The 20,997-nt window shown below is 41.9% G+C and overlaps 1 protein-coding gene across 6 annotated transcripts in view; it reads left to right on the top strand.

Annotated features, from left to right (window-relative positions):
* LOC116843039 overlaps positions 1 to 20,991 on the top strand; it is a 73,490-nt gene extending 52,499 nt beyond the window's left edge. For 5 of the 6 annotated variants that reach the window (XM_032813045.1, XM_032813065.1, XM_032813073.1 and 2 more), the window contains 3 exons: positions 8,062 to 8,275; positions 13,283 to 13,417; positions 15,432 to 20,991. In XM_032813045.1, coding sequence (XP_032668936.1) covers positions 8,062 to 8,275; positions 13,283 to 13,417; positions 15,432 to 15,633 — 551 coding nt within the window. In that variant the 3' untranslated portion in view covers positions 15,634 to 20,991. Of the gene's footprint in view, positions 1 to 8,061; positions 8,276 to 13,282; positions 13,418 to 15,359 lie in introns of all 6 variants that reach the window. The other variant, XM_032813082.1, reaches the window with a different exon arrangement.
* Positions 20,992 to 20,997: the final 6 nt, after the last annotated feature.

Genomic DNA, 20,997 nt, shown 5'->3' on the forward strand with positions numbered 1-20,997 from the left:
GCTCTGTGTGTAAAAGAAATGGCTTGTTTATTAGCAACGATGAATAAACAGCTGATTTCGAGGGGGAATAACAAGCGATACGTATACGTTACTCCACCTCGAAATCAGCTGTTTACTTATCGTTGCTAAAAGGTAAGCCATTTCTTTTACACATGAAGCCTGTCCTACCGCTCATTCGTTTATAAATTTTAATTAATTATGAAATAAATATTGAGAAAATTTAAAAATAGTATATAACTTTTATGATTATTTTGACCTGTTCTACCCGTACACGGCGTTTGCTCGATCAGTTACCGGACACCCTGTATATATATATATATATGTCACTTTTGACCAAAAATGGCTGCGACGAAGATTTCCTCTCATCGCGCTGATTTTACACCCCGCGCATAAAAATACGCTCCGTCCAGATATTCCTACACGGAAAAAAGAGATGTGGTGCACCTAACAAAAAATATTTAGTTGTAAGCAAATAGCTGCATCATTCTACATATCTTTGTATGATAGTTATGTTTATGGTTGATTTGACTTACTTTGGTGTGTCAACTACATCAATGAAGTTGCGCGTGATCTGGTTGTGGCAACCAGAAATTAGTAAGGGGATCATTTTGTAGACAAGCTAAATATCGATATAGTTGCATTAATGAATGCTATATTGCAAAGCAGCGATGTTAGAAAACAAAAGCAATTCACTACGCGCACAGCTAGAGATGTATACATGTGAAACATTGTTCTGAGTATATAAATATACATTTGTAGTTGCCGCGTAATGAACCGCGTTTGTATTAACCATGCATTATCACTACTGCAACATAAGTAACTCAGCCATTGCTCTTTGGTTACAGCACATAAATAGTTATTCCGTATTTTACTATTGAATCTGGTTGGTACAACCAGATTTCTGTATCAACCATATTGTTTTTTCCGTGTACGTCCATGTTTCCAACCTTTCCTCCTGCTCTCCTCGGCAGAAATGGAGCGACGCGGAAGAACGACGCCGAGCATTCGTCCGAATCAGGCGACTTAGCGCGGCCGACAGGTTGTCTCTGTTGATCTAAATGCAAACATGCGAGACGCGCGCAGCCTTGATGCAACCACCGCCGCGAGACGCACATCACATAATCACAATCGACACGTGAGGTCGCGAAAACGAAGTGACCGCAAGGCCACGACGAGGCAAGGCGTTTCAATCAGCACCCATCGCGTAGATCACCTGCCCCGCACGCATTCGCCGATGCATCACGTGCGTTTCTCACGCGTCGGGGTTCTCGGATTCGCGGGATGTATCGCGAAATGTTGGGACGGATGGGATGGGTAAATATCTTGGCCTTACGCTCCTTCGCGTTGACTTCCCTTATAGAAAAGTATCACTGGCTGTGATAAATTGGCCAGTAATAAATAATAATTTTATTACTCGTACGAGTAATAAAATTATTGAACGACAGTAATTATCACTGGCCAAATTATCACTTATTAGTATTAAATTTCTATAAGGGTTGAAGACTCAATTAAAATATTTTATTTGTAACCCGTAAAGAATCCGAAGAATTATTAAAAATAATAATTATAACGATAGAATGCACAACTGCAAAATCGTCGTTGCTACTGCATATTCGTAGTGACATCCAAAAAATTTAGTTGACGTAACTAATTTTACAAATTATTCGTTATCAGAATAGAAGTAGTTTTGCCAGGATAGAAAAAAATTTGTTGAGTGTATTTGTTCTAAGAATCACGTTAATTTGCTGTTAATGCAAAATAATGTATCCTTAGCAAATTTATTTACTATCGGAGCAAAACTGCAACTGCTTATATAAATCCATCATGATTCTTATAGCAAAATAATTTGTAGGTTCAGCAAATTATATCCAGCAAATAGTGATTAGTACTCTTAGCAAATCTTTTTGCTGTCCATATAATAATGAAAACATTTTGCTAGACCAGCAGAAAATTTGCTGGGACAGCAAATTATTTTTCTCTGTGTGGATATTCAAGTACAGAAAGGATATTATAGTTTTTTTTATATAAATCTTTCTCATTGACTACATAATTATGCAAGAATGATCCAACCCGATTTTTTAATCTTTATTATCAATAGATAAGTTCATACGTCTTTCTACGTAGAACCAAAAAGATCTAAGTCTTATAAATGCCTTAAAATTAATTAAAAACAGTTTTTATTTTCTACTAATTACGCCTACTTATTAACTACTAATTACGCAGTTCCTAAAATATAAGTAACACACACGAAATTGAGGGATAATAAATTGCTGCAGAGAATGTCGATCTATTACTCGGTTATAAAATCCTATAGTGATTTCTATTGTAAAATTCTCGCATCGTGTACCCGCATAATGTGAAAAGTACTTCGATATTCGGTTACCAGAGTTGGACATATCAGACATACCCGCTATGTGGCACGCCGAGACACTCTGACATTCAGAATTGACACATCGCTTTTCGCGCGTCTCCTGCGTTTATTGCGTAGCTTCGCGGCAAACGAATCGAACAACCGCCCGAGTGAAAAGCACTTGATGAAAGATCCGAGCGAGCGACGCGTTCAGATGAACGCCGGGACTGTCAACCGCGCGCGCGACAGCGTCGTGGAACGTCGTCGTTGAACGTCGACGACGGTGGTTCAGCAATGACATTAGCGAGCTGTTGTACAGGACGCGAACTGGGTCGCACGGGGCTCCTCCTGAGGTCCATGACATCTGTTGCCCTCGATCCTCCTCCTCTTCCACCTCCTCTTCTTCTTCATCCTTTTCCTCCCCTGCTCCTCCACCCTCGTCCCCGGATGTGGGTCTTCTCCATTTTAACCCCTTTCTGTCCGCCCCTTTCAACGGTACGCCACGGCGACACCAGCCGTCGGTTAACGTCGTTACCGTGTGAGCGCGTGCCCTCCGTCTAATCGCATCTTGTCGACTACAATATTTTACGAGCGCTCGTTCGGACTGACTGTTACCGAAGAAGATAAATGTGGCGTTTACACATACAGTTGTATGTATATATACACACACACACACATATATATATAACTGAAGGATAGACTCGGCAGGAAAACGCACACCACAAACGATTTTCCCTCGTGAACGGTTGATTTGTGATTCCATTAAGTGGCCCGAGTGACTCTATTAGATGACTGTTAGATGTTATCGCTTCGATGTTTTTCCTTTTTTTACGCCATTCCGTGTTTCATATCGGCCGTCCTAGTCTAGCTTAGTATGTACGTCCTGTGTATTATATGCAAATCGATTATTCGATGGAGAGAGAGAGTGAGCGAGGGAGGGAGGGAGGTTGGGAGAAAGAACGCAAAAACTTTATCTCTCGGAGAACCGGTGGAAAAAGATCAGCTGGACCGATACAAGCGTTTTATGCACTTTTCGTGCTCGCTACTCTTCGCTACGAGCATCGTGTCGTACAATAAATCTTTCTACAATAAATCATTAGTCAATTGATCAACCACAATCGATTATTTTCAAGAATAATGTATGCTTATGACTAAGTATGCTTATTATAGAAGGCTCATTAAGATCAGCTCGTAGGCGTGCGAGAATTGTTTCGTTAGCGTTTCGCTGCCGAGAAGGATACTTGCGTGTCGCATTACTAAGGTAAACTCGGATAAGATGGCCATACTTTTTTAAAATGCAAAAAAAACACATTTCTTATTGTTATTTCTTAATAGCGTTTGGCACATTACTTCACTGGAGTCTACAGTACGTAATACTAGAGTTAAAAGGAAAATACTTCAGTGAAATTTATTACAAAAATATCAAAACATGAGCATTGGCCATCTTACCTAAATGTTTAAGACAAGATGGCCATAAGGAATAGATGATCCATACATATTTTATGTTCAAGATTCTGTACCTATTATTTTATAAAATAATGAAAAAACATAATTTGACATATTCATTTTAGTATAGGATATTTAATACATATTATTAATACATATTATTTGTGAAAAATATAATACATATAAAATAGAAACCTCTATTACAAGCCTCAAATTTTAAATCCAATTTTTGATCAAAACATATTGCACATAAGATTTAATTATTGTAATATTGAAAGTAATTTTTGAGATTAGAATTTTTGAGAACGACTTTTGTTCTATAAATGTTAGAATGATAGTGGGCCATCTTACCCAAAATGTGAGTGAAAGACGGTTATAATAGTACTTATATAAATAAATAGTGAAAATGAAAATAAAAATGCATATTATATTACAATTTACATATCTACTTTATGTATCTAACGTTGATTGCGATAGCTTAACTGTAATTTATTCAACGTTACAGCAAGTTTTAGTGGATACATGAGAAATTTTACAGGTAATCGAAACTAAATATAGTATAATATTCATAATCTTGCTATTTCGAAAAATATACATACATACACTACGATAAATATTGATTATCTTTGTGACTGATTACACAAACGCAACGTTTTGCAATTATTAGAGAAATTACAGCCTATGGCCATCTTTCCAGTATGGCCATTATATCCGAGTTTACCTTATGATTTCTAGAACCCTTTTTTGTATAGGCGAAAAATCATTAATCGTTTGTGCGGCTATCGTATCTAGCCAAGCGATATATCCGATGTTTTCTGCATGTCGGACGAAGTAAAGAGGCGACGTTCCCGCAGCGATAACGACGAGAGATCGACGATTCTCGACTGCGAATAATTGGACATTTTTCACATAACACAACGTCTAAAATCAGGACGTAAAACATCTTAAAGACGTTTTATATTTCGACGTCTTTAAGACGTCTTTTAGATTATGTCTTATGTTCCGATTTTAGACGTTGTGTGGATTCTCATCAAGAACTAAAGATTCGAAGCGCGTTTGGAAAAGTTCAATTTTAGATCCCGAATTTGGCAAGGAGTTTTCGTTTGTAGAAGAATTTCAGTCGGAAAATCGAAAGGTAAGTCTGCCCAGAGCAGATTCGAGTTGATGATCCGACATAATTTCGCGAGAGAATTTTCGAAAGTTGAATCAGCCGAAGCAGACTAATTAAATACGTCAATATAACATTCGTCGAGATGTAATCTCGCAATTCTTTCCGGGGAATAATGTCAATGAGGATGATGTCTTTTTTCAGAGAATAATGTCAGTTGCGTAATTAAAGAAAGTCGCGCTGACATTAATTAAAGTATTAATTGTAACATCGTAATTATATTGCCGGCACGCGAAGCACGCAGACTCTACGATTATTACGTTATACTTCAGCGAGATAAAACTCATAATCTATGTCAAGTTACGTAACGCCACCTGCGCCACGATAACTGTATTACGCTGATAAGACGTAATACACTTCACATTTGTGGATGATCCGCGATTAATATCAAATAATGAACAAGCCCAAAATGCACTCGCAGAGCCTCCTGATATCGAGGATATTAAAACAATTTCCAAGTTATAATATCCGCAATTAACCTAATTTTTTTATTATTAAAATAGAGGAAGCAAAATAAAAAAATACAATGCTTAATACCTCAAGGTAATACCCTGGAATGGGAGAAGCTAAACGAATGAAAAGAATCGTAAAAATTTAAATTAAATTAATTAATAAAGCCAAAGATTAACAATCAATATTTATTTACTTATTTGGCTTGCGTGCCAAGAAGAGACTTGGTTTACAAAATTATCCTTTAATAATACTCATCCATATCTTATCCTACTTAACTTCTAAAGATTAGAACAATAATTATTTTAATAATAATCGATCCAGAGAATCGTCCCAACGCAAAGACCTCGTGCTATTCCATTTCCCCGGGAATGTCTCGCGATTTTTCAAACACCACTCATCGTTCCAACGTGTCCAATTGATCGTCCACGGGGATGTTGCGTTCGCGCTGCGCGTCGCTCGCGTGCCGTCCGCCAAAATCCGACAAGATATATTATTTCGTCGGAAGGTCAGGCTATTATACGCTCTCGGGGTGGCCGCGCGTGGCCTATCCACGGTGTAGCGTGGATAACTCGGGTGATTAATACGGCATAACGACAAGCTAGCTGGTAGATTTAGTCTCCTGGTCTTCGCTAAAAGCGGCACGACCTGATTTCGGCGATGCCCGGTCGGCCAATTAAGCAACAATCGTCCTTGGCCAAACCGTTACTCTCCAGAATGTTTGCTTCGGGTGTTTTCCTTTTCTTTTTCTGCCGATTGCCCCAATAAACTTTGATTCTATTCAAACGCAGCTATACCGGTACGCAACAAACAAGACCGGGACGAGAAGCGTAGCGTTTCTCTTTTACTTTCTTGGACAACAAGAAAAATCGATTGGTGCCGGAAATGACTTATAATTTTAATGAAATCGTCCATTTCTTTCGCGGTTACCCAAGTAAAAAGGGCGACCTCTTCCTAGCTAGTAATTGGCCGGGCTAGTAATTTTGATTCCTGGCTAGTTTCTGGCCAGTTTCCAATCAAACGCTTTTTTTTTGCACAAAATCAAATCAAATAGTTTTCATCGCTTGCATCGTAAAATATTATATTTCACATTGTTCATACAATATAAAAATAATATCATGTTTCATGTTTCAGAAGGTAGAGTTTCACGTGCAAATTCATTCAGCAGTTGTAGCTTTATTTTTATTAGGTGGTAAACTTAGTTCCTGCGGCTCACAGTTAGATGACGTTAGTTGTAGGTGTAATTTATTTTGACATCTGAAACTGGCTGCATTTTAGAGGTTAGACATTTGTCAATAAAATTCAGTGCGAAGAGATTCATTTAAGCGAGCAGTGCTATTTTTTCTTTTGATTAAATATGGAACGTGATAAGTTGTTTTTTCGACATGTGCTGCTTCATTACTTTGACTTGAAAAAAACTGCAGCTGCAGCTCATAAATTGCTTTTCGAAGCTTATGGCAATTATGCTCCATCGGAAAGAACATGCCAAGTATGGTTTCAGCGATTTAAGAGTGGTGATTTTGATGTCAATGATAAAGAACGCTCAGGCCAACCGAAAAAGTTTGAAGACACCGATTTGCAGGCATTATTGGACGAAAACTCTACTCAAACGCTCCAAGAATTGTCTGCAGCATTAAATGTTACTCCGATGGCTGTTTCCAAACGTCTACATGCAATGGGAAAAATTCAAAAGGAGGGAAAATGGGTACCACACGAATTAACCGCAAATGCCATTGCGAATCGCTTAAACATCTCTATTTCTCTGCTCGCCAGGCAGAAAAAGAAGAGTTTTTTGTGGCGCATAGTGACTGGCGATGAAAAATGGATATACTTCGATAATCCTAAACGAAGAAAATCATGGGTAGACCCTGGCCAACCATCGACATCCACACCAAAGAGAAATATTCATGGCCACAAAGCAATGCTTTGCATTTGGTGGGATATGCACGGCGTCGTTTATTATGAGCTACTCAGACCGAACGAAAGTATCACGGGGGATCGATATCAATCACAATTAAACCGTCTGAATGAAGCATTGTTGGAAAAAAGGCCAGCAGTAGCCAGCAATCGACGTAAAGTCATGCTTTTGCACGATAACGCTCGACCACACGTTGCCAAAGCCGTCAAAGAAACACTGATGCAGCTCGAGTGAGAAGTTCTCCCGCACCCAGCGTATTCACTAGACTTAGCTCCTTCGGACTATTACTTGTTCCGGTCGATGCAGCACGGCTTGGTGGATACACACTTCAGAAATTACGAGGATGTGCGAAAATGGATCGACGAATGGATTGCATCAAAAAACCAATCGTTCTATCGTCGCGGAATCTACGCGTTGCCCGAAAGATAGGAAAAATGTATAGCTAGCGAGGAAAAATACTTCGATTAATGTATTTTTTGCTTTTGATGTTGAAATAAATGAGTTTTTTAAACAAGAAAACCGCAGGAACTAAGTTTACCACCTAATAATTAGCTTGCTTAGTTTCTGGTCAGGTTTTCCCGGACAATTTTCTTACTTGGGTAGTTGATTGGTTTATTCGTTCAGTCGATGTGATAATCAGTAAACATGCCAACTAACTGATTTTCTTATTCCCTTATTCTCTCATGAAGCGCTTGAGTCTCGAACGCAAACATCCACATGTTGTTTCAGGGGTATCTGGCAAGGACGTGAGCGGGTGGCCGAAGATCCCGTGTCTGAAGGGCCGCGCGTCCAACAAGGGCGGAAGTGGTGCCGGCGGAGCGCACGCAGGCCCGCCGCAGTGTCCGCACTCCGTTCTGAGCAGCACTCGCAGTTCCGTGAGCAGCTCGCCTTTGAGCCCGTGCCCGACGCCCATGCCCTTCCTGGTGACTTCGGGCTCTGTTAGGTGAGTTGAAACGCGATTCCCTGCCCTGTGCAAAGACAACGAAGCGTCTAATGCCGAGAGTCAATTTGCACTACGCTAAGCTCGACAAGAGGAAGGGCCCCGAGGAACTGCAAACTTCGCGCCGTATTATCATTGAAAATATTAATCGCTGCTTTACAAACACGCGCGCGTGTGCAAAGTGCAGCAGTGAATAACGAGTTTCTGAAGTTCGATATCACGATTCAGGAGTGCGAGTTCACAATTCTATCGGCCTGGCCCTTTGTTTTTCTCGTTGCGGTGGGAATCAAGTTCGTCTCCCTCGTCTTTTTAATCGGGAGATCCCATCTCACCTCGAATTAAATCCGGATCGCGAGAACCGAAGTCAGCGATTCTTGCCGAGACCCTTGGAGCCCAACGCGACCATTTCACGGACAACGCACTCTCGCCGCAGAGTGCTCCCTTTTTCGACATAAAAAAAAAACCGTATCGACTGTCGCTCATGCAAAGGCCGCGCGCGCGAGATCGCTAAAAATAATCCGCCCGTCTTTATACATATTTCATCGGACGCTATATCCAGCCTCGCGACGAACATAGCCAACGATAACGTAAGCCGCGCAAGGTTTATAGCCTAGGCTAGTCAATATACGCTTTAATTCGCCGATGACCCGTCGTAATTTCCTGCGAATGTGCGTCAGTATCGACTCTCGATATCTCGGTGGATAAAAATTTTAGCGTTTTTGACGAACCATCCGGAATTTCGTTCTCCCGATGCCGGAAGTTCTGTGAATTGGTTTTTTCGGAAAAAGAGACCTTGAGAGGAAAAAAATTATTTTCAGTAAAATCATTCTCGACGTATTTTTTCAACAAAATAGTAGTTGCAATGTGCATACTAAATTATTATCGCTAATTGGAGAAAATATTATATATGCAGTTTTTTTTCATATAAATTCTGTTGAATTTTACTATATTTTAAAAAATGAGTTGTCAGTGAGGTCCGTTTTGCTAAGAAATACAGTAAATTAAAAACATAGGCCTTTATTCTGAACTTTGTTTTATCGACAAAAATGCTTCTAAATGACTGACTGGAATTCAATTAGAATGCTTAGCCACATTTAAAGGCATTTTTATTGATTTTATTGAAGAGGGTTAAGAATCATAGCAAATTTTGCTAAAAACATTAAATTTAATAGCACATTTCAGTTCGTAAAATATGAACAGCGCATATGGAATAAAAGGATAATAAATTATTGCAGGATGTCGAGTTGTTCCTCGATTGCAAAATTATACAGTATATAACTTTTACCGTAAAATTCTCTGTGTGCATCATTAACTATAATAGCATATAATATAATCGCTACAGAAATTGTAATCCTGTGATCGTGTCTCTATGCAATTATATAGTCACCAATATTACAATCAATACCTTCAGCTTTTACCGACTTTTCCTAACAGGTTTATTTGATTGTATTTATCTCGGAACCTTTCCAAGTATCACACCTCTTTCTCGCAGTGAACCTTCGTCCGTCCTCTCGTCGGATGTTTCCGCGCGTTCCACGCTGCAACCCCTCACGGAAAAAAAGACTTGCTAATATATGAACAACTAAAAATATTAACTGCTGGAGCAAATTTTCTTGCTTTCATAGCAAAGTTATTTAGCTATCACAACTAAATAACTTTGCTATGAAAGCAAGAAAATTTGCTCCAGCAGTTAATATTTTATCCATATATTAGCAAATCTTTTTTTCCCGTGCTGAAACTCGGGGCGCATTCACGTGGCGAACGCGAGCGGCATGGCGAGCTTTAGTCGGCCGCCATATAACTTCAACATGCGTGTCTTGACGTAGTCGGGCCCCGGGGCGAATGAATAATTCATGGCCCGCGGCATCTCGTGGCGCCCGGTCGCCCTCCGGCTGCAATATCGACAACTATCCACTTTGGTCAACTATTTCCCGTCCCATCGCCTTCGATCCGGTAATCGTTTCGCGAATAGTCGTGCGCGAGGCGCGCAATATTCCGGAACCCATCCGCGACAAGCGGCCCACGTGCCATGCCACGGGATAAACGCGGGAGATACCAACGATCATTAGCTGTAATTGCATTAGGAAATAATTAGGGTCGGGGAAACGACTTTTGTGGTCAGCTTTGACGCAAGATCGCGATTGATGTCACGCCTCTTCGCTCTCTCGCGAAGTCGTGCTTCCGATCTTAAAATAGTCGCGACTTTTGTAGAACGTGGGACCAGGACAGGACGTTCTCGCACGACGAAGGGCACAGATGCGCGCGGAGGCAAATTGAACGCGTAGGCTTGCCTATAGCGGCCGTGTCGTGCCTATCGAAGCTATCGATTAGCTCTTTGCACCACTCGGAAATCCAGGAGGCAGTTGACGCTTGATGAATGTTAACGGCGCAAGCCGGTCAGGGAGAGAGATAGATAGAGAGGGAGAGAAAGAGAGAAATGACTCGTGTAAAAGGCGTATACCTGTACGTAAATCCGTGACACGTGTATACTACTTTATACTTGATCTCGAGTCTAGAAAAGCAACGAAGTCGTGTATTTGTGTCTTTCGTACGTCCGTAAAATCTGTGATATGTGCGTTGAGGGGAAAGAATTTTGGTTATAAATATATTTTGGTTATAAATTATAATCACAGATACAGAAATAATTGCTATAAGTTATGTGGTCACGGAGAGAAACTATTACTCTCTAGGAAACGCGCGGAAAATATAGACTACCACGAAATTTGAACACCCCACCCTCTCCTTCTAATTTCATCCCCTTTGTAATAAACTGAATGATTAAGCTTTTCATATTCTCTAACCTTTTTCGAATTGTTAGGTCGATTTGCTTGATCGAATTCATTGGAGTCTCTTTGATATCAACATAGCAAAATTACTCGTTCCCTATCTACTAAAATGCTTCATTTGAATTGCTTCATTAATTTTTTTTTATTTTGACGAGAACAAGTACGCACGTGGGTCAATTTCTACGAGAGGAACGGTACATTTGCGACTGTCACGTGTCCTCTCCATGAGTGACACGACGTCGACGTCCGACGGTTCTCATAACTCGATTTGACGTGTACAATTTGACGGTAGAGAAGAGAGAGATTAACGTGTCTTGTATCTAACATTAATCACGTTCTCATAATAACGTGGTAGAGCGCCTCTCTTTCTCTCTCTTGCGCGTACGTGCACGCTATGGACAACGGAGCGTAAAATTCTAGAAAAACCATTATAAAAAAACGGTCACGATGCGTCATCGCGCGATCATTAAGTATATTTTATTGAGGTCTGACATTCGGCCGGGTAGTGTGGCGAACTAAACCCGCTGCGATATCACCGACACAAAGTTCCCGCTCGCTTTACCGTATTCCGCAGTTGCCAATCTTTATGAAGTTTCTCAAAACTTATTCCCGATAGAGATTGGAGTTTGTTCTCAAACGAGAATACCTCTGAAGTAAGAGTAAGATCGAGAATTCGTTCTCTGAAGATCCTCGGAATCTTTCGACAGCGGTTTCTTGATTGATGAGTTGTTTATCTTATCTTCTCTCTTTCTCTCTTTCTTTCTCTCTCTCTCTCTCTCTCTTTTTCTCTTTCTCTCTTTTGTTCTCTTTCGTTGACCTCTACTTTGTCCAATTGCTTCAGATAAGTGATTCACATTTCGCGGAAGTCTACGCGACAAAACAAAGCCGATGTTGACTCATATTTGAGGAGAGACTTCGAGAGAACACGCACGCGAGACAAAGCGCGGCACATTTCTTGCGAGCAGGCTGATCAGTATCAGTATCATATTTTCCTCCAGCTTACATAGCCAAGAAAGAGATTTTGTTTACAGTTATATTCTTCAGTCACACACAATCGTGCATTTTTTATTTCTGCTTATCTAGTCACTATAGTTACATTGCCTCTCTCTAATTGACATTATTCTCGTTATCTAAATGCCCTTGTAACCTCCACTCACAATCATCTTAATTTTCACCTAACTTTTACACTACCTACACTTTTTCTCTATCTATCAGATCTAATTACACTTTTCTATTTCACTCAGCAGGTACCATATCGTCCTGTCATACACAATATTCCAAACTCTATCCTTCCCTTCAGCACATATTCTGTACATATCTATCTCTTTATCTATTCCTATCACATCTACCTCTTTCCCTGTTCCTATCCCGTCTCTTCTCCTGATTTCTCTTCTTTATCCTCTCTTTTCCGCCTAATTTTCTTCTATATCTTGTTAATTCCATTACTCCATTATATACTTCCTACTCTAACTCCATGAGATAATTCTTTTGGCTTTTTCTTCATTTACTATATGTCTTCAAGTTACATCGCCGAGAAGTTTCCCATATCCTATAACTTTCCTCTTATTCTTTGCTCTTCAATCTTCTTACAATCTTCTCAGACAGCCTTACTCACACATTTACACACACATACACACATACACACACATACACATCTTCTGTCTCACCAGTTCATCCTTCCGTATACTTTTATTTTACTTCCCTATTCCATCTGATGGTCAAATCTTTCATCTTCATTTCTTATATCCTATTCTTCCTCCATCCTTTGTATACTTTTGTCTTCTATTACCATCTATTATACATATTTCCTCTTTATCAATAAATTTCTCTACATTACCATACTAATTTAAGCTTACTTGCATTACCCATCCTAACTACCTGTTTCTTAAACGTCTATTAGCTGTGCACTTTTTCCTCCCTGAATCCTGCTTTCCTACTTAACACCTTGTTTCGCCTTCACTTATACACTATCTACACACCCATTTCTACATAATTTCCCCTATCTGACTCCCATACTTAAATCAATACACTGAAATTATTCCAATCTCATGCACCACGTTAATCAAGCATTCACACACTTGCATTCTAATTAAGTCCCAAAGAGCGTGCAAAGTCTCGAACTTCCATTCTTCAGCGTAACAAAGTCTAACCGCTTATATCTGCGACCATTATACATCCTTGCGAGCAGGCTAATCAGCAATCAACCGATGCCTTTATGTTTCAGTAGCGGCATGGTGCAGAGCGTCGGTGCTAATTTATCGCCGGACCAAACATTCGGATCGATCCGGTCTCTCTCGGTGACGAGAGAAGTCGCCAGTTTCCCCCTGTCGCGAACTCCCACGCCACCTCCGCAGCACAGGTATGTGAATTTCGTTTATATTTACCTGCACCTCGCTATCGAATAAATATCGGACAGCTCTGATTGACGCGCCGCGCGAAATAAATCAAACGCTTGTGCGGCAAAGGGAGAGAGGGAGAGAGAGGAAAATAGTAAAATTGGGGATCCGGAAATGGCCGCAATTTAATTGCGAATTCGAATTACCGGTATAAACGTAATTTACTGGAGTCTACGTAGTCAGAGTCTGTCCGCTGACGAACACGAAATCGAAAGGTTCCGACAGAATTTTTTGTGCTTTCCTATCTCCCTGCACCTCCGTTGACACGTTGAGTGCCGGTGCTATGACACTGCACGCAGGAAGATGTTCTGCTGTTAAGGAAAGCGATTGCTCAGTTTACTTTTGCTCTTTTAAGTAATCTTTATTATCTCTAACAAATTTTAAGGAATATTTTCTTGATAATAGTCTTAAAATTGCATATCACAATTGCTCATCGCAAATTTTAGAAAAATTTTCTATCATATATTCAAAAGAAGAGTTTATTTTTCTCACAAGAATATTATAAAGCCTTATCGAAGATAAAGTTCGCTCGACTCTGTGTAAGCAGGCAAACCGAATTTTTATTTTAATTTAATACTCTTGGCTGAAAAGCTGAATTTACTAGGATTTAGTATATATTTTAAATAGATTTGTACTTATTTTTAACGAAAGGAAAGATGTGTGCGTCTTGAATGATTTTTTCACCGAATTTCTTTAATAATTCGATCATCAGCCAAGCTTCTGCATAATCGTAATCAACGACAACAAATGCAGCAATCAACGTGTTAACAATCCCAATGCATGAATCCGCATGAAAAACTTGTCCAGCGACACGCAGTGGGGCTAAAACTATCCAAATGGAAGCTGACAGGAAGTCAATAATCGAAATCGTTGGGAAAATATATTGTGAATATAACGTGCAATTAAACTGTCAATACGATTTAACTCAATAAACATACTTGTAAATTAATCTTATTAAAATTGCGCGTCGCGTAAACACAATTTGTAATTTATATAAGCACAAAATTAAATGTAATTTACAATTTATGAGACACAATTTAATTTAATATAAGCAAAATTCAATCTACACGAAAGAAACAAATTTGACTAATGTCTGGAAATATAAACGAGCAAGAAATGTCAATTGATGTTGCCGGAATTTCTAGCTCGTTCATGCTTCACCAGACACATTTGAACCAACCAAAGGAAGGTATGACTTTTAGACGATTTGGGGACCGCTAGATGAACGCAAATTTCCTATTTTTTCCTTCGTATTTTTTCCCGTAGAATTAAAAAAAATCGATCTTAAAATTACGCCAAGTAAAGGGAAAAATAGTTATAGACATTTAAACGTTGATTTTCCCTGAAAATCATGTATTTTCCAACACTGCCATCTTAAATACCTTTGACCTTTTCAGAGGTGCTAAATCTCACGTTACATAGGAGACTTATTAGACTTATAAGTGACGGTCGAGCCTCCAAGCTTGAAGCCGCGACTGGCCGCGACCGTCATTTTTGTGGCCCGCTCGCGGCAAGGGGAAGATAGAAGGCGTAGCTCCCGAGAATCGGCCAAAAATTACCAAGTTTTGAGAAAATAAGTCTCCTATATAACGTGAGAGTTAGCACCTCTAAAAAGGTCAAAGGTATTTAAGATAGTAGTGTTGAAAAATGCATGAATTTCAGGGAAAATCAACGTTTAAATGTCTATAACTATTTTTCCATTTACTTGGCGCAATTTTAAGGTCGATTTTTTAATTTTATGGGAAAAAATACGAAAGAAAAAATAGGAAATTTGCGTTCACCTAGCGGTCCCCAAATCGCCTAAAAGTCATATCCTCCTTTCTTTTCCCACGTGTACGATTAAATTTGTTTATCTTGAGTTACGTCTAGTCGAAAACGATAAAATGGCCCCACTATATGCGATAGGACAAGCTCAGTGTTCCGTTGTTGAGAACTCACTTGACGCGGCCAATGCGAACGAACACGTGGTCGTTGCAGACCGTCGGCACTGGCGAACCCCGAGGAGCTGGTGGGCGCTGTGGGTAGCCCGCTGCGAGAGGCCTCCCCGAGGCCAGAGGTGCGCGTGGTCGCTCCTTCCCATCGGCCACCGCCGTCCGCACTGGCCGCGAATGGCCACGCCGTCGCAACGGCGAACCGCAAGTCCGTCAGCATACTGTTGCCGGAGCAGACCAGCGGATGACCCCAGCTATTGCAACAGCCGCAGCAGCGACAACAGCAACAACAACAGCACGGCTTCGTGCACCGTTGCGATGAAGAGCCACTCTCTATTTAGGACTGTCGGCCTGCGTAAGGAGACGACGACGACGACGACGACGACGACGACGACGATGACGACGACAATGACGACGACAATGACGACGACAACCCGCGAAACTGACCTGTTCTGTTGCCGTTCGATCGGACAGTCGCGCGTCTCGCTTTGCTGTTACCGCTGGACGATTGCAGAGCGAGACGCGCGATCGTCCAGCCGCAACGGCGACGACGATTCGTTCGTCTCTCTCGTCGCGTCTCATCGTCACGGCTCCATAAACTTGCATCACGCAAGTCCCGACCGGACACGGTCTTCGTATAGTACGTGGGTAGAGAATGTGCGAGTGTGTCTTACCTAACTCGACTAGGCCCGACGACGCGCGCCCGTCGGACGGAAGGTCTCGGTCCGACCAGGCCAATGTGATCGATGACTGTTGACATGAACGTCGCTTGACTTGGAGCGCGGCTCGACCGATCGCGAGCCAGATCTCCCGCGGCCGATACGCAATCCGCGGTGAAGGTTAATCGACGCTGAAGACACGTTGAAGAGCGTCGTTTCTTATCGTTTCCGATCGACGAGATTGCATGCAAGCCGACGATTTCGTCCTTGCGAACCGCTCGCGCATGTCATGCACGTACGAAGACACATAGATACATACCCTACGTATGTACACATGAACACACATACACACATACCTACATGCGACCGACATTGATTTCGACTGAAAACCGGAATCTCGCGGTTGGATCTCCCCGCGATCCCGGCTTTGCTCTCTTAGGTGGGCCGAGTCGCGATTCATCGAAATTCGCGGCCTCAAGACGCGACAATCGCAGAAAATCGCTTATCACGAGAACAATATGGGGAAATTCGGGGTTAGGGCAGGAAAGGGGCAAGGATCGGTGGACGCTTTCCCGCGACGTTACTTTCTAAAATGCAATCAGTATATTCCTCACTGAAATGCTGTGCGTGCAACTGACGGTTCAGTTACAAGTACAACATACTTCAATCGGTAAAACCTCGTTGAAAGAATCAGTCAATAGCAGCGACTGATGCTATTATTGACGCGGCTCGCAGACACGGACAGTGTCGTTGCACGTAAATCACATGGAGAGCGCCAATTCCATCGCATTCAGAAACGCAGGAAGTTGGATCTGCCACAACGTGCAACGTATTTGTGCACTGCACAGACGTTACGGTGAAATTTCACATTCGCCGGTCGAAATTGGTGAGACAGAAGAAGCGGTAAAGTGAGAGGAGTGTTTGCGCTGAAGATCGGTGAACATCTCTCACTGATTGTCGGCCAAGTGCTCCCTTCGCTGATTCGATCGGAAACATTTGTGCTGATTCACTTGAAGAGAGTGCACGTGCAGATTCAATGGGAATGAGAATCCCGCGTCGGGGAATGTCGGGCCTCTCCAACTGTGGCTGTGTGACGGATCGATCGCGCACACCTCGGAGCGAAGTGTGCTTTCGCTTCTACGTTATTAGGTGTGCGTTATCGATCATCTGGCGATAGTGCAGCGCACGTAGCGCCGGTCGCGCGGATGCCACTCAACGCGGACTCATTAACCGTTAACGTTCACCTCGCGCCAGTTGAAAATGATCGGCAACGCGGTGGAGATATATCGTAGGCGCGACTTGCATTTCTTACGGGACTGACTGAAGTGTCAAGATGACAGAGAGACACGACACCGTTCTGGAGAGCTCTCTTCCGGTCGCTCTCTCGCGAGGCGGAATCAATCGATCATCATCTGCGCGGGCCGAGAAGTGCCGGTTCGTTTAACTGAACGGCGACCAGACGAAGTCGCTGATGTTTCTTTAAAGCCTAACCTACAATATGTTCTTTGCTTCTTGTTTCTCGTTCTCTGTTTTCCTTCTGGCTTGAGGCTTAAGATTTGAGTCAAAAAGAGATGAACAGAAAGAAGTAGAAGAAGCGTAGAGCACATTGCAGATCAAGCTTAACTGTTACCGAAAACATTCGTCTGAGGCAGCCAACTGCGTTGAAACTCGGTTAAGATAGGAACAATTGACTGCGTAAAAATCTGCCACGAGAGTGTTTCCGTTCTTACAGCCGAGCTTTCGTCTGGTCCCCGGGTAGCAAAGAATTCAGTTGCACCAACGCAATTGCTTCTTCCGTGCGCGCGGCTCGCTAGAAGAGTGCCAGAAAATCGGTGTATTTGTGTCGCTCGTGTATTTAATTAGCCATCTTCGTTTTATATGCTAATGACGAAATTTCTGTGCGTTCTCGTCCTCCCCTTCCGCCTGTTTTATCCAATACGCGTTTTACCTCTTTGGTGGTAATTTAAAATAACCGCGATTTTCACTCAGGACACTTTTTCTTTTAGCATATCTGGCTTTTTTCTCTCTATTGTCTTTTTTAAGAATTTGGAAAAATAGGCTACAAAATGTAATTTGTATTCGCTATAAATTAGGGAAGGATACAATAATTTATCGAAAGCAATTCAATGTTTTCATTCACAGAACTCTTCCGGGTATATCACTTAAGCGACTAATTCTCCGTAAGTTCATGGAGGAAGCTCGCGAACATTCTCAGCTCGATAAATTTTAATGTATCTTTATTTTTCAACTTTTTTTTTCAACTTTTACACAACCAGGAAGATTTTCGGTTTATATATTCCTTATTTTTTCTTATTTCTACACGCCTTATCTTTATTCCTTTTCGTCATCTTAACCTATTTTTCTTAAACCTTAACTCCTTTCCTTTTTATTTTCCTTGCTTTTTCGGTGTATCTTAACCTATACATAGCCTTATACACCATCCTTTCGATAAATCTCAATGAACATTCGATGATCCAACGGCGAAAATTTACTTTCTAAGAATTACCGCGAAACAAACTCTACGCGAACAAAACACTGCGATCTTTTTCTTCCACTGACTTTGTGCGAACTTGAAAGTGACTGTACCGAAACCACGACGAATGGGTGCTGCGGGTACACGATTTGTCCCCTTCGCACAGTCGAGATGTATTTTCGGCGATGCCGTTCTCGCGATCCGAATGCGTAGGAAAGCACACGAAAGGGTTAACATCTGGTGGAGAGGGACGCAGACATATACTCGGGGCACGAGTTCTCTACGCTGTGTCAGCGCGTGTTAATTAAGTCCCGGTTATTCTCGGCTCGCGCATTCTCGCTAGGAGGGAAACGGAGAGAGAGAGAGAGAGAGAAAGACAAACAGAAAGGGTGAGGGGCGAGAAAGAGAGAGAGAGAGAGAGACAAGTGCCGTGGCTTTTCGATTCGTCGGCGGCGACGAATTTCGTGTATTCATTTCGTGAGACACAAATATCGATGGAGCTTTGTTGCGTTCTCATCAATTCAAGATGTTCGGGAAATTTTGTTGGTTTTGCGACATTCCGACGATTTCTTGTCGGTGTGTTGGCAGGAGAGACAAGAAGGAGAAACCGAGAACATTCTCTCTCTCTCTCTCTCTCTCTCTCTCTCTCTCTCTCTCTCTCTCTCTATCTCCCGCTGAATCACGACCCACGTCGGTTTCGAGAGAATCAATATCTCGAGAGCGCCGGAGAATCCCGTTGGATCCCACCTAGGTGGATAACTAAATAAGACAGACAGTGTAGAACGGGTCGTTTCTGACGATGCGTGTGTTGGCAGACGCTCGGATTCGCTCGTCTAGACGGGCCGATGGCCGATTGCTCGACTCTTGCACGGGGCACTCTTTATTTTTAGTTCGGCCGGATTATATCCCCCCCGACCTTCGCACACGCACGCCGATCCAACAAAAATGACGGTGTTTACGTTAATGAGATAATGAGAGCGCGACCTACCACGTGATACCGGGGGATGAGGATTCGAATATTCCTCGTGCGTTTTTCCTCCTCTCTTCTTGCGCAAATATATAATTCCGGGAATATTCAAGGAAGACTTTTTCTGTCTCTATGGAGTTCGCGGAAAAGCAAATTAGCATACGGATTCCCTCTTGCGCACCTGCGAATTCAACATGGATTCTCGTTGATTAGTTAACCCGTTGAAACGCACGGTATCCTTATGATTTTTATGGATGTGAAATCCTCATAGGACTCTAATAACGATCGATACGCCGACATCACGAGGGAGGACGGGACAAATGAGTCAGCAGATCGAATGATTTCGCGATACTTTTGTCTTCAACCGGTTACGTGACGGACGTTACGTCAAGCAGATGTGAAATCGCAAAGTAACGATGCTCCCCGGCCGAGCAATTGAAATCGCTGTATGTGCCAGTCAGACAGGAAGGAAAAGAGTCACTCTTATTTCGCGTAACGATCCGTGTTTTTTTTCTTTCTTAACAAGCTTGTTAAATTTCGTCTCCATTAGCGTTCGCAGGAGATCGCTGCGTCTCGTACCGCGAATTCTCAAACACGACAATCAATGGATCACGCATCGACCGAACGTGCATGGAGAGAATTTTGTGGAATTACTGTGGAATTTTATGACCGAGGAATTTTATGACATTCTGCAGTAATTCACTCAATACGTGCTACTTATTATTTTAGCAACGGAAATACGCTACTAAAACATTTGCTACACGGAAAAAGAAGTGTGATTAGGTCAACGAGATTTCTGTTAAAATATCAACGAACCAAAGAATTTCGGTAACTTCTGCTGGAATTTTTTGGTTCGATTTTTAATAAAAAATTCGGTTAATTCAAACAAATGTTTTCTCCCCGTATACGTTTCTAGCGAAATCTGTTGTGTTTCTAACGAAATTTACCATGTTTTTTAGCGAGATCTTACTGACATCCGGACTACTAAAAACACAGCAAAATTGAAAAGAATTTACATGAGAAAAAAAGAAAACATTCTCTCCGTGTATTATTGCGCGCGTGGGCAAACTTAGGGAATAAGTGTCGTCGATCTCTTCATTCTCGCGTGTCGATTTTCCTTCGTTCTTCATGAAACCCGAGCGTTTCGTAATAAGATGGAACGGGGTGGAGAATGATGCGCGCGGAATACCTCGGTCGATATCGAGAAGCGACTGTCTGTCGTCTCGATGTTGAAGCGCGGGAAGGAAACGATTCTTCCTGTCGGTGTTTCGCGACGGGGAACAGGTTTTAACGAGCAACACGATCCTTAACACAGCGCACGGCCCACGGTAATCGGATTAAGTGCTTCTGATGGAATTGACCGAAACGAGATATCGGCCTTTGCGACGCTAATTAACACGTATCACTCGCGACATACGCGTAAACACAGACAGATGAGCGCGACAAATGGACACGTGAGTTAGATTACAGGAAGAAAACACCATTTTGCGATGAATGGAACACGCGATGATAT

Source organism: Odontomachus brunneus, unplaced genomic scaffold (genome assembly GCF_010583005.1).
Source record: "Odontomachus brunneus isolate Ranch 3 - 2012 unplaced genomic scaffold, Obru_v1 Obru_scaffold_002, whole genome shotgun sequence".
Lineage (NCBI taxonomy): Eukaryota > Metazoa > Arthropoda > Insecta > Hymenoptera > Formicidae > Odontomachus > Odontomachus brunneus.